General features: G+C 42.0%; 1 protein-coding gene across 3 annotated transcripts in view; it reads left to right on the top strand.

Moving 5' to 3' along the window:
- The first annotated feature begins 5,121 nt into the window (after positions 1-5,121).
- INTU (inturned planar cell polarity protein) overlaps positions 5,122-13,852 on the top strand; it is a 32,990-nt gene continuing 24,259 nt past the window's right edge. Inside the window, exon 1 of one of the 3 annotated variants that reach the window (XM_083571136.1) lies at positions 5,122-5,559. In XM_083571136.1, the coding sequence (XP_083427262.1) occupies positions 5,471-5,559 (89 nt within the window). In that variant the 5' untranslated portion in view covers positions 5,122-5,470. Of the gene's footprint in view, positions 5,560-8,571; positions 8,777-13,852 lie in introns of those variants that run through there. The other 2 variants (XR_014538425.1, XM_083571135.1) reach the window with 2 other exon arrangements.

Raw genomic sequence — 13,852 nt, 5'->3', positions numbered from 1 at the left:
TGACAATTGCAAGATGCCTCCAATAAAACATGATTTAAATAAAACCTCCATCAAAATTTGAGCTAAAAATTATTGCATACTATGAAATCAGCAGCATTCAGTAATTGTACTAGGACCCCGAGCAGTCAATTTCCTCCTCTCTTTTATGCTGTCTCCATTATTTTAACATAAACAGCTTTTGGTGAAGCTATTTCTGGTTTTTAATGAAACTGCTCTTGAGCAATATTTAAGTTCGGTCTTTTGTAAGAGAGTACTCAATTTTGGTGTCTACAGGAAACATCTGTGATACAGATCTGTGGGGAAAGGTACTGGCAAACTTCTTCTAATCCTTCTCAACCATAGCAAATCCCTTAAGTTTGTTTTTTGTCGTGAGCCCTGAGACGTTGCCAAGTGGAGTGGCAGGCTGAGACACATGAGGTGGGGGGAAAAGGGGATGACATTGTGGTGAGCTGAGGCAGGGAAATAAAGGCTGGAGGAGGCATGTACTCCCTTCTCCCAGGATATGGCTGCTCTGGATGAGAAAGCAGGACTCCAATTTCCCCTCTTCCTTCCCAGAGAGGGAAGCAATAGAATCCAGGATAGGGGATCATTCAACTGCTAGGGGTGGAGGAAGCAGAATCAGGACAGGAGACACAGCCTGGTCACCCAGGACCCAGCAACACTCCCATTGCTGGGGACAGATTCATCCTCCCTGATGTAGTGAGCATCTACATGCTCAGCAATCTTGCAAGGCACAAGAGTCTTGCAAGTAAGCTTGCCTTGCCTGTCTTTAAAAGCTTGGTGGACAGGTGGGCAAACCTGTTAGGACAACTCTGTTGCTTCAGCACAGTTCTGAACTCCTTCCCCAAGTCTCCATAACCTTGAACTGCTTGTTCTAGCCCAAATAGTCTTGACTTTCCTGTCATCTAGTCTGAGCCGAAAGGCTGCTGTGACCCACTACCTGTTGCTGAGCTACATTGCCTCAGTAAAAATCTCATGTTGCACTCAATTAAGAGCCTATTTTTGTAATGACTGGAGTCAGATGAGTTTTAGCAGTTGAGGGTTGGTTTATGTGGCTCTGCCATTAGGCACAGGGAGGTCACTGCCCCACACAGCTGGTTTTGGGTTTCATGGAAGGGCAGCAAATTGTTAGATATTTAATTAAGTTGTATTTTTACTGTCAGGGAGGGCAATAGATACTTGCGGGATTTTCTGCCTTAGGTGGCAAAATAATTTGATCAATCTTGGGTCCTATGCACCCAAATTTGTTTTGTTTTGCCATGTTTTGTTTTGTTTTGGAGGGGAAGTACCATTTGCTATTCCAACTCAGGTAGCAAACTATCTTGAGCCAGTCTTGAATATATTTGGGTACCTTCACTTGACCCTGAAAGTATCTTCAAACCTTTCTCATATCACACATCTGCATCTGCAAATAAAAGTCAGCTTCGGATAGAAAACAGACAAGACCCTTTTACTGTGAAATGTACCAAAACAGAATAAGTTTCACATTCACACTACAAACAGAGACAACAAAGATTTTAAATGTCATGTGTGAAAACCTCTTAGCAGCTAATGTGATGACCATCAGCCATTCTGGTGGTGGCTGGTGGGAAGTGTTCTCCCACAACATCTGGAGGTCAACACACTGACTACTCCTGTCTTAGACCTTATGTCATCCTAGACGTTCTGGAGAAGATGATGATGCCATGGCAAAGAAAATGTTATGAGCCATTTCTTCTCAAATACGCATTGGTGTTTTGATAGGAAAATGGTGGCCTGCTGCAAGGTAAATCTACAAAGCGAGAATCTACAAAATTATTCCATTTTCAAGTGGTTGATTGGGGTTTTAAAGCATTTGTAAATGGAATATATTTATAGCTTGCTTTTTAACCAATAATAATAGATATACAAAGTTAGCATGATCAGATGTGTTGGCTGAATTCTAGTCATGTCTATTCCAAAGTAAGTCTTACTGAGTTAAAAGTATTTCACCTGCTTAAACAGCCAATATTGTGTGACTGTTTTATGAGTGATTCTCTAAATAAAAATGTTTCAGGTTGTAGACTCTCTGGGAGAAATTAAGCAGAGGTCCTGCTGTTTCTTACCGGCTGAGTGCTCTAATTGCAACTTGAGCCAATTTCACATGTTTGAGTATTGCAGTTGCAAGCATTGCAAAGTCTTTTCTAAGAAATATGTGTTGAGGGGTTAAATTAATTTTATTTCTGTAACTAAAACATAAAAAGAAACATTGTCAGTTAACATTAACAATAAAAACACTCATATGATCTTGACTTAAGCATGTAAATTAATATAGGAAATCCATATGTAATAATCAGTATTCAAACTAGATTGATGATTGCAAGCTATACGTTCAAACATAGAACATATCTTTGTGGGGTTTGTCTAATAAATTTATTAAGGGATTTATTAAGGTTAACAGAGCAACTTTACACACACACGCACGCACACAAGCAAATTACATTCGATAGAAAGGATGGGTTGTAATTTTACAAAAGAACAGCAACTGTCAAAACAGCAGATGTTGTTGTTTAGTCGTTCAGTCGTGTCCGACTCTTCATGACCCCATGGACCAGAGAACGCCAGGCACTTCTGTCCTCCACCGCCTCCCGCAGTTTGGTCAGACTCATGTTTGTAGCTTCGAGAACACTGTCCAACCATCTCGTCCTCTGCCGTCCCATATTAAAAACAGCAGATAAAGCTGCATAAATCTAATTCCATCCAAATTAAGAAGTTATTAAAAGGCCTGGGACATTAAAAAGGTTTATTATGACACTGAAAACTAAGTAGGTACTAGGTGATATTTTCTGGAAAGAGTAGTCTACCGCTAAGAAGGCCCTGGCTGTTCTTCCTACCTGCCTCTCCTCAACTGGTGGGGTCACCTAGAGGAGACAGTCTGAATATACAGGTATGTTGATGTGGAGGCAAGACATTATCTAGTGACTTTATTCCAACCCATTCAAGACTTTAAAAGTGAGCATCAGAACCTTCTGAACAAGAGATAGTCCACTGCTCAGGGAACATTGAATCACACACACATGCAAATGGTGGGACAAATTTCAGGGCCCACTGCTGTTGTCATTGGGCTGTCAGTGGCATTACTACAGCTGATGAGGCCTTCTTGGGTAGTGCTGGTGCTGATGGGAGCTGTAGGTCCACATGGTGTGCAAGTCCTGCCTGGTTTCATTAACATGGCAGTGCCAGCCAGCTGATATGCTTGGTCCATGGGCTGCACCACTTGTCTGTCCTTTACTGATCTGATCACAAATATGCCCCACTCTTTTTGTTGTAAAAGTATGCAATGATGAAATATTTGCAACGCAAATGCAATGATGAAATATTTGCAGAAGGAATGCCTACCAGATGGGTGGGGTAGACATAAATTGTTGTTGTTGTTGTTGTTGTTGTTAATTACCTCAGTTGGTCTGAGTGAACAGATGGGGACAGGGTAAGGGGCAGATCCACAGCATGGAGAAAAAGGGAATTAGATAAGGTCAACCTAGAATCCACTGTCATTGTATGCAAGTACTTTACCCCTTGAGTTAATTCATACTACACTATACCCTCAAAAATAAATACCCTAGCTTGTGGAAACTTTCTACTAATCTCATTATCTCTGGTATGTAAAAACACACCCTCTTACACTTAAGCAAACTCCTCTTATTTCACCTATATGAGGTGGAGTACTGGACGTGGGTGGCGCTGTGGTCTAAACTACTAAGCCTAGGGCTTGCCGATCAGAAGGTTGGCGGTTTGAATCCCCACAGCGGGGTCAGCTCCCGTTGCTCGGTCCCAGCTCCTGCCAACCTAGCAGTTCAAAAGCATGTCAAAGTGCAAGTAGATAAATAGGTACCACTCCAGCGGGAAGGTAAACAGCGTTTCCGTGCGCTGCTCTGGTTTTGCCAGAAGCGGCTTAGTCATGCTGGCCACATGACCCGGAAAAACTGTCTGCGGATAAATGTCGGCTCCCTCGGCCAGTAAAGCAAGATAAGCGCCGCAACCCACCCCAGTGTTGTTCACAGCTGGACTTAACTGCCAGTGGTCCTTTACCTTTACCTTTTTACTGCCTGTACAAAATTTTATGGTGATTTTCTTTGCAGAACCTTTTGGCCAAATATATTTCCATGTTGCTTCCTGAAATGACCTGCAGTCATTTTTCTACAGTGGCATTTGCAGCTGTTTCCTGAATATGAGGTTAACTGGAGTGTGTTTGATAATTGTTGATTTTTTATTATTATTTTATTTTGGTGCCTACAAAAACACGTAAGGCTGTGTGCTGGGGGGGTTTATGTGAACAAATTCTCAACAGTTGTATTCCCCCAACCCTGTGTGTATCAAGAGAAGTCCAGTTGTCAGCTGTTTCACAATCAGGTGCAAAGGATGGGGTAATGTTAATATTATATGATATTTCTTACCCTTTTCCTCTCAGAAATCAGATACCCATCTCAGCAAATGTACATTTGGTACTGAATAAAAATACAGTAAAGAGTGAAGGCTCCCCCCCCCAAAAAAAATCCTGGGAAATATAGTTTGCTAAGCTATCGTTTGTATAATTTCCCAGGGTGGTTAATCAATCCCTCTTCCCAAGAAACTCTGGGAATTTTAGCTCTGGAAGAGGAATGAGGTTTTCCTCCTAACAACTCTGAGCACCTTTAACAAACTACAATACAGTTTCCAGGATTCTTTTGGAGGAGGCCATGTCTGTTTAAAGTAGTATGATGCTGCTTCAAGTGTATAGCGCAGATGGCAGCTATATTTTCAATATGGAGGAAATCAATTTTGCTTAAACCACTTGTAATGCTGTTTTCTGTGTTGCATGAACACCCTTCAGAAACAAATGAAAGCACACAAATATCACAAGAGAGCTCATATTTTTGGCATCCTGAGATTAAGCACGTTTATTCAGAACCAAGTGTGTGTCACTGAGCTCTATGGGACTGACGCCCGGCTAAGTTTGCATAAAATTGCAGCTTTTTCGTGTCTCGATTTTAAAATGTCACGAGCCCTGCCTAATTTTCAGAGTTTGAGGGGACTTTAAGACCCAGGAGAATAAGAGAGGAGGAGGGAGGGCGGACAGGCGTCCCACCTGCTCTGCTAAACTAGAGCAGCAAACCGCGAAGTTTCATCTGCAGAAGTAGTTTGCTGTTGCAACGGCAGGGTTAGGGCTCTCTCCGAGTTGCAGCTGGCCGTGGGAAGAAGGTGGGTAAGTGAGATCTTCGAAGGAGGTGGAGATCGCCGGGTGCTACAGACGCCAGAGATTGGGAAGTAAGTTGCTTCCTTCCAACTCCCGGACGCAAAGGGCTGCTAGCAGCTTGGTAGGTTTCGACGACCCATCTCTCCTCCTCTGCGCTGTTTACCTTGTCTGGAGTCGAGGAGCGGTTTTGCAAGATTGTGCATGAATCCCAATGGACTCTGCAAACGTGGCTTTGCACCCCGGCAATGAGGAGGAAAAGGCGCCGTCTCTTTCCGCAGCATGTTCCGCGTTAGCAAGCGCAGAATCCCCAGACCTGTCACCAGGAACCTGGAGGATCTGGATTCCGTTCAGAGCATCCTGCTGCACAGGTGAGTGCGAACCATTGTGGACTAAGGAAAAGTGCCGGTATGGGGAGCCAGGAGCCCTCCAGATGTTGCTGAACTCAAGCTCCCATCTGCCCAAGCCAGCATGGCCAATGGTTGCAGGCATGACCAAACTTGGCCCTCCAGATGTTTTGGGACTACCATCCCCATATCCCTGACCACCGGTCCTGTTAGCTAGGGATGGTGGGGGTTGTAGTCCCAAAACAGCTGGAGGGCCAAGTTTGGCCATGCCTGCCTCAAGGGTGATGAGAGCTTGGAGTTCAACAACATCTGGGGTGCACACTGATTCCCCATCCTTAGTTAATGCTTCCCCTTGGAATGTGATATGTGTTACAATTTTTTCTCTCCCCTCTGATGATGATAATAATAAATTATACCCTGCCCATCTGGCTGGGTTTCCCTAGCCACTCTAAGCGGCTCCCAACAAAACATTAAAAACACGATCAAATATTACAAACTTCCCTAAATAGGGTTGCCTTCACTTTCTTTCCTACACACAGCTGGGGTTACATGCATCACACTCATACCCCCCTTCTAATTATTTTATTTTCTCCCATCGTTTCCATGTGGAAAATGCTGTGTCATAATTCTGCATATAGCAGAGGAGTCTGTAATATATTATAAGGGGCACCCTCAGCTCTCATAGGGCACTGGCCAGGTCTGATAGGCATTAACGTTGCCCTTATGCCAGCCAACACATTGCACATGATAATGTGAGACACACAAATACTTGTGACTATGGTGATGATCTTTATTAAGATACATATGTTCTTGAAATTGTCAGCTTAGATGAAGTCCCCCCCCATACACACCCTTTCTGAGAAAGTTGGGGAAAGTGTGGTGATTACTGTAAATCAAAATCATGGGGTGCTTAATTGCAAGTGAATGATGTAACTATTTTAATGCATGGATTTAGTTTTTATATCCTTTGAGTTTAAATGTTCTGTGTTTATATCAACCCATTTTTCAGCACCTAGACATCTGTAAGACTGAATTATTACTATTATTATTATTATTATTATTCACTATATATATATATATATATCTTACTGAGAAAGCATAATTTAACAGACTATTAATTCTTCTGAATGTAAACATAGTTGACTATTTTTGGAGAGAGAGGAACTCTTTTCTTTTCCTCCATCTACTTCATATACAAAATTAAACATTGTAATAAATAGCTATCTATCCTTCACACTTTACTGGTGTAATGTTGCTGTAGGTCATAGGTAGTCAACATGGTCCCATGTTACTAGATTGCATCGCCCATCAGCTTTGGCCAGTCTGTTCAATGGTCAAGAGTGATTGTAACATCTGGAGGGCACCATGTTGTCTACCTCTTCTGTAGCCTCAGTAAATATAATTTCTGTGTCAAGGATAATTGCTTCTTTCCCACAGTTTAGTTTTTCTGTAGTATAGCACACTATATCAAATGCAGAAACAAAAGATAAGTGGGAGTAGTATTCACTCTGTTGATTAAGGTATGCACATCACTTTGTCTCCCTGACTGAGATGGCAAATGGTAGTGTTGTAATAACCTGCCTTTAATTCCTAGTCTAGACGGAACAGAAAATAACAACAAAAAAGACTTTAAAATACTGTAGGACATCTCCAGTGAGCTTTACTTACAGACTGTGCAATAAAGAAATCATCTCTTGCTGTTTTCATGTAACTTAATTTATAGACCCTGGTGCTGGACATACTGTGGAGGCGCAGACGGTAGCCTCTGTGTAACAGGAGACTTAATGTTGCTTATACAAGTAGCAGTTCAGCATGGCTACTCCTATTGCTTAACATAACCACAAGAAATTAAAGCCAAGAATGGCAGTTGTTAAAATTACACGTTGTTTCTCCATTTCTTCACTGATGAGTCACAATCTACATTTACTCCTTTTGAGATTTATCCAAGAAACTGACGATTGGAACACTCTTTTTAATGTTTAGAAAATAAAGTGTGCTTTCTTCTTAGAAATGTGCTTAGTTCAAAAGAGGGACTTATTTCTAAGTAAGTAAGTATAGGTGTAGGCTGTAAGCCCCAACTGTAGCATACAGGAGAGGAATGGGATAAATATTTACTAGTCAAAACATTGGCTGTGCATCTCTAGTACAAAAAAATGAGAATGGCACCCAGTGACTGCTACATGATAGCAGTTTTTGGAGGAACTACCTGCATGACAGGCAATTCCTCTATAAATTGCTGACAAATAGCATCTGACTGCATATTACATACATCTCTCCTCATTGAAGTTATGCTCTGCTCTTCCTCTGCTTTCAAGCTGGAGAAGAAACGTTTCCTACTCCTCATCCAGACCTATGAAGTGCCTCAGATAAGAATGCAACTGAAAGGTTTCCAAGACTTGCAGCCTTAAGAGTTCAGTACTAGGCATGTTTGACCAGAGAGTTAAATGGCACTTATGTTCTAGTGAACACAACCGTGAACTCACTTACTAGGGAGTAAGCCCACTGAACGCATTGGAATTTGCACTTGAATAAACGTGCGTAGGATTGAGCTGTAAGGCAATGATCCATAGCACCTTCTACCTAGGAATAAGTCCCACTGAATTTACACGTGAGCAAGGATTTGCACGTGCGCAGGATTGCGCTGCAAGGCGCCCAAACCCACTTTATCTAAGAGGGGGGAAACCCGTTGAACCCAGTTGAATTCATTTGTCAGTAGATTGCGTTGCAAGGCTACAGTCCTCGCATCTTACCTGGGAGCAGGTAAAGTGCGAGGACTGTAGTCTTGCGACGCAATCTACTGACAAATGACCTGGGAGCAGGTAAAGTGGACTGTACCTGACCCACTGAACCGAGTAGGCCCTAGATCATTAGGCAGGGCGACGAATGAAAAGGGTATATAAAAGAGAACGTTTCCTGTGAGCATCCAGAGCGCAGCAAATCTTTGCAACGAGGAGAGTTTGGGCTCAGGGAGCTTCCTAGGTTGCCATGGTTTCCGCACCCTGCGCCAATCGGCGAGCCGCTTGTGGGTCACGTGCTGCGCCTCGGCCTTCCGGAGTTCGCTGTCATGGCGGCGGGCTGCTGCAGATTTTCCTGAGGGGAAGCTTCCTCCGGACGCCATGGACAAAGCGTCGCCGTTGCCCTTTGAAGTTCCTCGAGAACCGCAGCAGCCTGAGGAATGCGAAGGCCGCCTCTCGCCTGGCAGCGGAAGCTCCTGCTCTGCGTCTCTGTCCAGCGGCTCCGAGTAAGGAAGAGAAGGGTGTGGACGCAGCCTTTCTCAACCTGTGGGTCCCCAGATGTTGAACTACAACTCCCTTCACCCCTAGCTAGTAAGGCCAGAGCTCAGGGATGATGGGAGTTGTAGTCCAACTACATCTGGGGGCACACAGGTTGAGAACCGCTGGAGGGGGCGCTGTGTAATTGGGGCTTCCTGCTGCTGCTATTCCAGCATTTTGTGTTTCTTACTTACAAATGTTGGGATTTAGGCTTTTTTTTAATTTAAAAAATCTGCCCATATGTTATTCTTTGCTACTCGGGAAAGATCGAGAAGTGCCATTCCAACCCAACCTCCCCTCAATAATTGCATCAGATAATAGAATTGTGGAGTTGGAAGGACTCACGAGGATCATCTAGTCCAACCCCATGCAATGCAGGAATCTTTGGCACATCTTGGGACTTGAACCCACAACCCTAAGATTAAGATCCTCATGCTCTGCTGACGTGAGTTTTTCCAAACTGCAGAACTAGGATCTTTGATGATGGATGTACTTGCTTAAAATCGCCGAGCCCCTCCTCTCTAAACAGCGGTAACCTTCCTGTCTCTTCATTTGAACACTCTTCATGCCTCCTAGTGCTATGTACACACTGTACATTTAAAGCACTTTACTTCCCCCAGAGAATCCAGGGAACTGTGTCTATTTCAGTCTCTATGTCAAACTTTATTTTGGCCAGCATAAGATAAAACATACAGATAAACTGAACACATAAGACTTAAAACAGGTGAGGGATAAAAACGAATAATTAAAATGTAATTATACCATACATAACTTAAAAAGATGAAAACAAGGACAAACGGTTAAAAGCGACTATAAGGGAGGGAACGTAAAGGAGCAACTGGGAACTGTGGTTTACCCACCACAAAGCCACAATTCCCAGCACCCTTAACAGACTGCAGTTCCCACAATTCTTTGAAGAAAATGATTTTGGGGGGAAATAAAAATATGGTGTATACATGAACTATATTAGAATGGGATAGATGGGAATTCCTCACCTTTGTTGATTCTTGGCTAGGCTTACTGAAAAGAGGGCTGCTGATTGTTCAGTTGCCCTGGGCAAGAAATTCAGATATTCCTCCCTTTGGGGTGTAAGTATAAAATGTAAGCCTTCACTCACTAGCCCTGTTTTTGCATTTGTTCTACCCCAGTTGTAGCATCTGTGGTTTACATGCCCTCTCTCTGTTCATCTTCAGCCTCAAGCCCTTCAGGAGCTAGGTAATCAGGGTGCTGTTATTTCACAGAAGTAAAGATATTTGTGACTCTTTAAATTTTATATTTCAGAATCTATGGAACTCCTTGCCACTTTAGAATTTGTCAGTGTATCACTTTTTTGCTGCCACCAATTACTTCAGAATGCTTTTAAATCCATCTAATAGCTTGGTATCATAGGCTTAAGCGTGAGATTGATACCGACACTGGAAATAGGATGAACCGTTAACTAAGATAATTTATCAAATGAATATTTTGTATGTAAGGGAATACTGATATTTACATTGGGGTCATACATGTATTGGACAATTTCTAAGGACTCAAGAGCCACTATTGCTGACACCAGCTTCTAAGTGGTTTTACTGCAAGCTAAATTCCCTCAACCTTCACCTCAGCCAAATTCACTCAGTTGGGTCCCGATACTAGGTACAATCTGCCTCTTATTCCAAAGCTTCTCCAGTTGTACTTCTAATTGCTTGGACCATTTAGCTGGTTTTAAATACCTACTTGTGCAACCTTATTTTGGTAAAAATATTTGGATAGAACTTCTGATCGAAACCAGAGATGAATAGTGTTAATATACAGCTCTCTGCTGTCCCCTTTAACATTCTCTGTTTTTTACCTAAACCTCCCTCCTCCTCTGACTCCCATCACAGACAGTTTCACTGTCAAGAACCTCTAGCCTACTGGAGTCTATTTTTCCAAGACCAATCACAATGAATTTACCTGATCCAGACCCTGTCTATAAATACCTTCTCTCCACTTTCAGAACCTGTTACTAAGCAGCTACCACTGAACAGGTTTGCCAAACATAGCAGCACAAGGCCTTGAACTCTGGCACCAACAGAGGTCAAAGAAATATTAAAGCACAAACACAGACTACCAGACACACACTCAGTATTTCTATACACACATGCTGCAAAGCAGTTTTTGCACCTCATTCAGACAAGTACTAGTATTAGTAATGCTTGCAATGTTAGCAGCCTCTCCTGGGTTAGAGCATGGTGATTTATTTGTATTCAACCTGTAAAGTGTCTGAGACAGGGGAAGAGTAGGAAAGTGCAACAGGATTTTTTTTTAGCCATTTTGCTCTTCTTTCTTTCTGCACCTTTGGCCCACAAACCATTTTTCCCATCACAATTCATATAAATTCAATCTCCCTTTATTTGCCTTAATGCATACAGCTCTTCCAGCAGCAGTGCTAGACCCCAGGGTTTTCAGCATATAGAGTGTATAACAGAAGTCTGGCTTTCTCAGAAGCAATGTGCACATTTAAATAGTGCTATTACCTTCCAACCTGTTCCTTCTCTCAATCACGTAGAAAAACCCTTTCTTTGTCTTGTGATTTTTTCCATTCAGAGTAGGATTTTAATTGCTATCAGGTCCCTCCCATCCTTTCCTGGTAATCTGACATGCTCTTGCTCTTAAAAATAGAAAAGCATCCTAATGCATCTGAAATTTTCTATCTGGTTTTAGTGACAGAACACAGATTATAAGCTCTTAAATTCCAGTACCTCTTTATTGGTAACATTTTAAACCACATAATTTGTACAGATGTTTTAGTTGCTGACTCTGAATAAAATCAAACGAGTCGTAGGATAATGCAGTAAGTTGTAGGTTGCAAGGAAATATGAAACTTGATTTTGTGCTCAGATCAGTACCATATCCCACTAACTACGTCAAAATCAGAAATGTAAGACTTGGAAGGGAGCTGGTAGAATAGGCCTTGGTTTATAGTATGGTCCTAACCATGTCTGCTGAAAATTGGCTTATTGAATTTCCTGGGATTTACTCCCAGTTAAGTGGGGTTGGGATTGCAGCCTTAATTTCCTAATTATGTACAAATCATAGAGTTGTATTCAACTAACCCATACTCAGTCATGATTTCAATGGATCTGTGCTGCGTATGAGTTATTTGGATATAACCCTTAATTTGCAAGTCCACACTAAAAAAAAATGCAGGACCTAATATGAACTAGAAGCTCTTTTGAGAAGTTAATTCAGATTTGACCATAAAGGCTGCCTCCACCATTTTCTTAAAATTACAGTATCAATCTTCTGTTGGAATCAAACAGACCCCCTGGTCATAGTTTGCTATTGTTAGACCTGTCTGAGTAGTGTCTGTCTGACAAAAAATTGTGCTTGCCAGATGGCTATATTTTACCCACCAGCCTACCCCTGCTCCATCTTGATCACTTTCCATTTTGACAAGTGATCAGTTTCGGTACTTTAAATAGGCACCCATTCAGCTTAATTGGGTAAGCTATGAGTAGCAACATTTTAAGAACTGTCTGGTAACCCTGCTGTGTCCCATGAAGCAAGCACATAGTAAGAGAGACAGTTCTGTAGTACTGGTTGGAGAAAGTGGGAATGGTGTCCAATACATTAGGGAGAAAAAGATCAGTCCATGATGGAGCACAAGCAGAAATATCCTGTGTTGTTGTGATGCAGCGTTAGCAAATAGCTGGGCAGGATAGTGTTTTGCTTTTATAGTGGATTGTAGACATAGGGAGACAACTGAAGGTCAGAGTGTCGGTAACATCCTTTCTGAAATAATGGGGTTAAGAGTGATAGAGTTGTATACTCCATCTCACACCCACATATCTGACCACATTCTGCTAAACCATGGGCTCATCCACTCCCTTCTCCTCCACTTGCTGGGAAAATGACTTTTGGTTTCCTTTAAACATGGCTGCTTGTTGAGTCTGAACCAAGGGTGATCATTTTAACACTAACATAGTCAGTTTTAAAACAAGCCAATGTCAAACCATCGTTTCTGAAGCTGGCTTATTGAAAATAAGCATTGGATAAACCACGATTACCAGTTATATGTATTTAAAGGAAGTCAAAAGTAAAAATTTCCAAAGTCTTTGTTCTAGCCACATAGGATATAAGAGGGGGCAGTGCGCAAGTCCAAGGCTTCTTGCAGTTCATAAATATTGTACTAATCCATTATTTAGCATTACACGCAAACTGCGCCACTGTAATTCAATTGCAGGGAATCGACATTATTGTTTCTAAATTGCTTAACTAATAAAAAACAAGTTTAAAACGCAAAAGTAGCTTTCTTGGTTTGCTTTTATCAGTCTGAAGTGTCAAATGGGGAACACTTTTAGATGTAACAACAGAAAATTTCTCTAATGCAGGCCAGCAATATAGTTTTAATTTGCATGCTGCTCATAATGCCACAGCAAATACTTTTCTTTCCATGTGCTTAGACTGAACTGGAGATGGGGCAGGTTGCCTTGTCCTTTTAATCAAAATGAGACATCTCACTTGTAAATGTATGGTTGCTTATTGAGGCATGGGTGTGAAAAGAATGCTTCAATAATGTTGGTTTCTATGATAGATGCTTTCGCCGCGTCTGAATACTAGGTCTCTTTTGAATGTAGCTGCTTTAGACTGAGGTCTGTGGTTCATCCCATCCCCCTCCTTGTAAGTGCTTTTATGTTACTAGCTCCTGAGGGCTGCAAAATTAATAATAATAATAATAATATATTTTTTATACCCCGCCCTCCCCAGCCAAGGCCGGGCTCAGAGCGGCTTACAAGCAATAATAAAAACAAGATGAATGATTACAACTTAAAATCAAAAATAAAATACAACATTAAAATAATGGAACATTAAAATATTAAAATGTAGCCTCATCACAGGAGGAGAAGGAAAAGAAAAAAGAAAGAGAGGGAGGGAGGGAATCAAATTGGCTCCAAGCCAAAGGCCAGGCGGAACAACTCTGTCTTACAGGCCCTGCAGAAAGAAATCAGATCCTGCAGGGCCCTGGTCTCATGAGGCAGAGCGTTCCACCAGGCCGGAGCCAGAGTTGAAAAGGCCCTGGC

The sequence above is a fragment of the Podarcis filfolensis genome (genome assembly GCF_964270895.1).
Source record: "Podarcis filfolensis genome assembly, chromosome: 9".
Taxonomy (NCBI): domain Eukaryota; kingdom Metazoa; phylum Chordata; class Lepidosauria; order Squamata; family Lacertidae; genus Podarcis; species Podarcis filfolensis.
The sequence above is the reverse complement of the archived record's forward strand: the minus strand, read 5'-3'. Positions and strand labels throughout refer to the sequence as shown.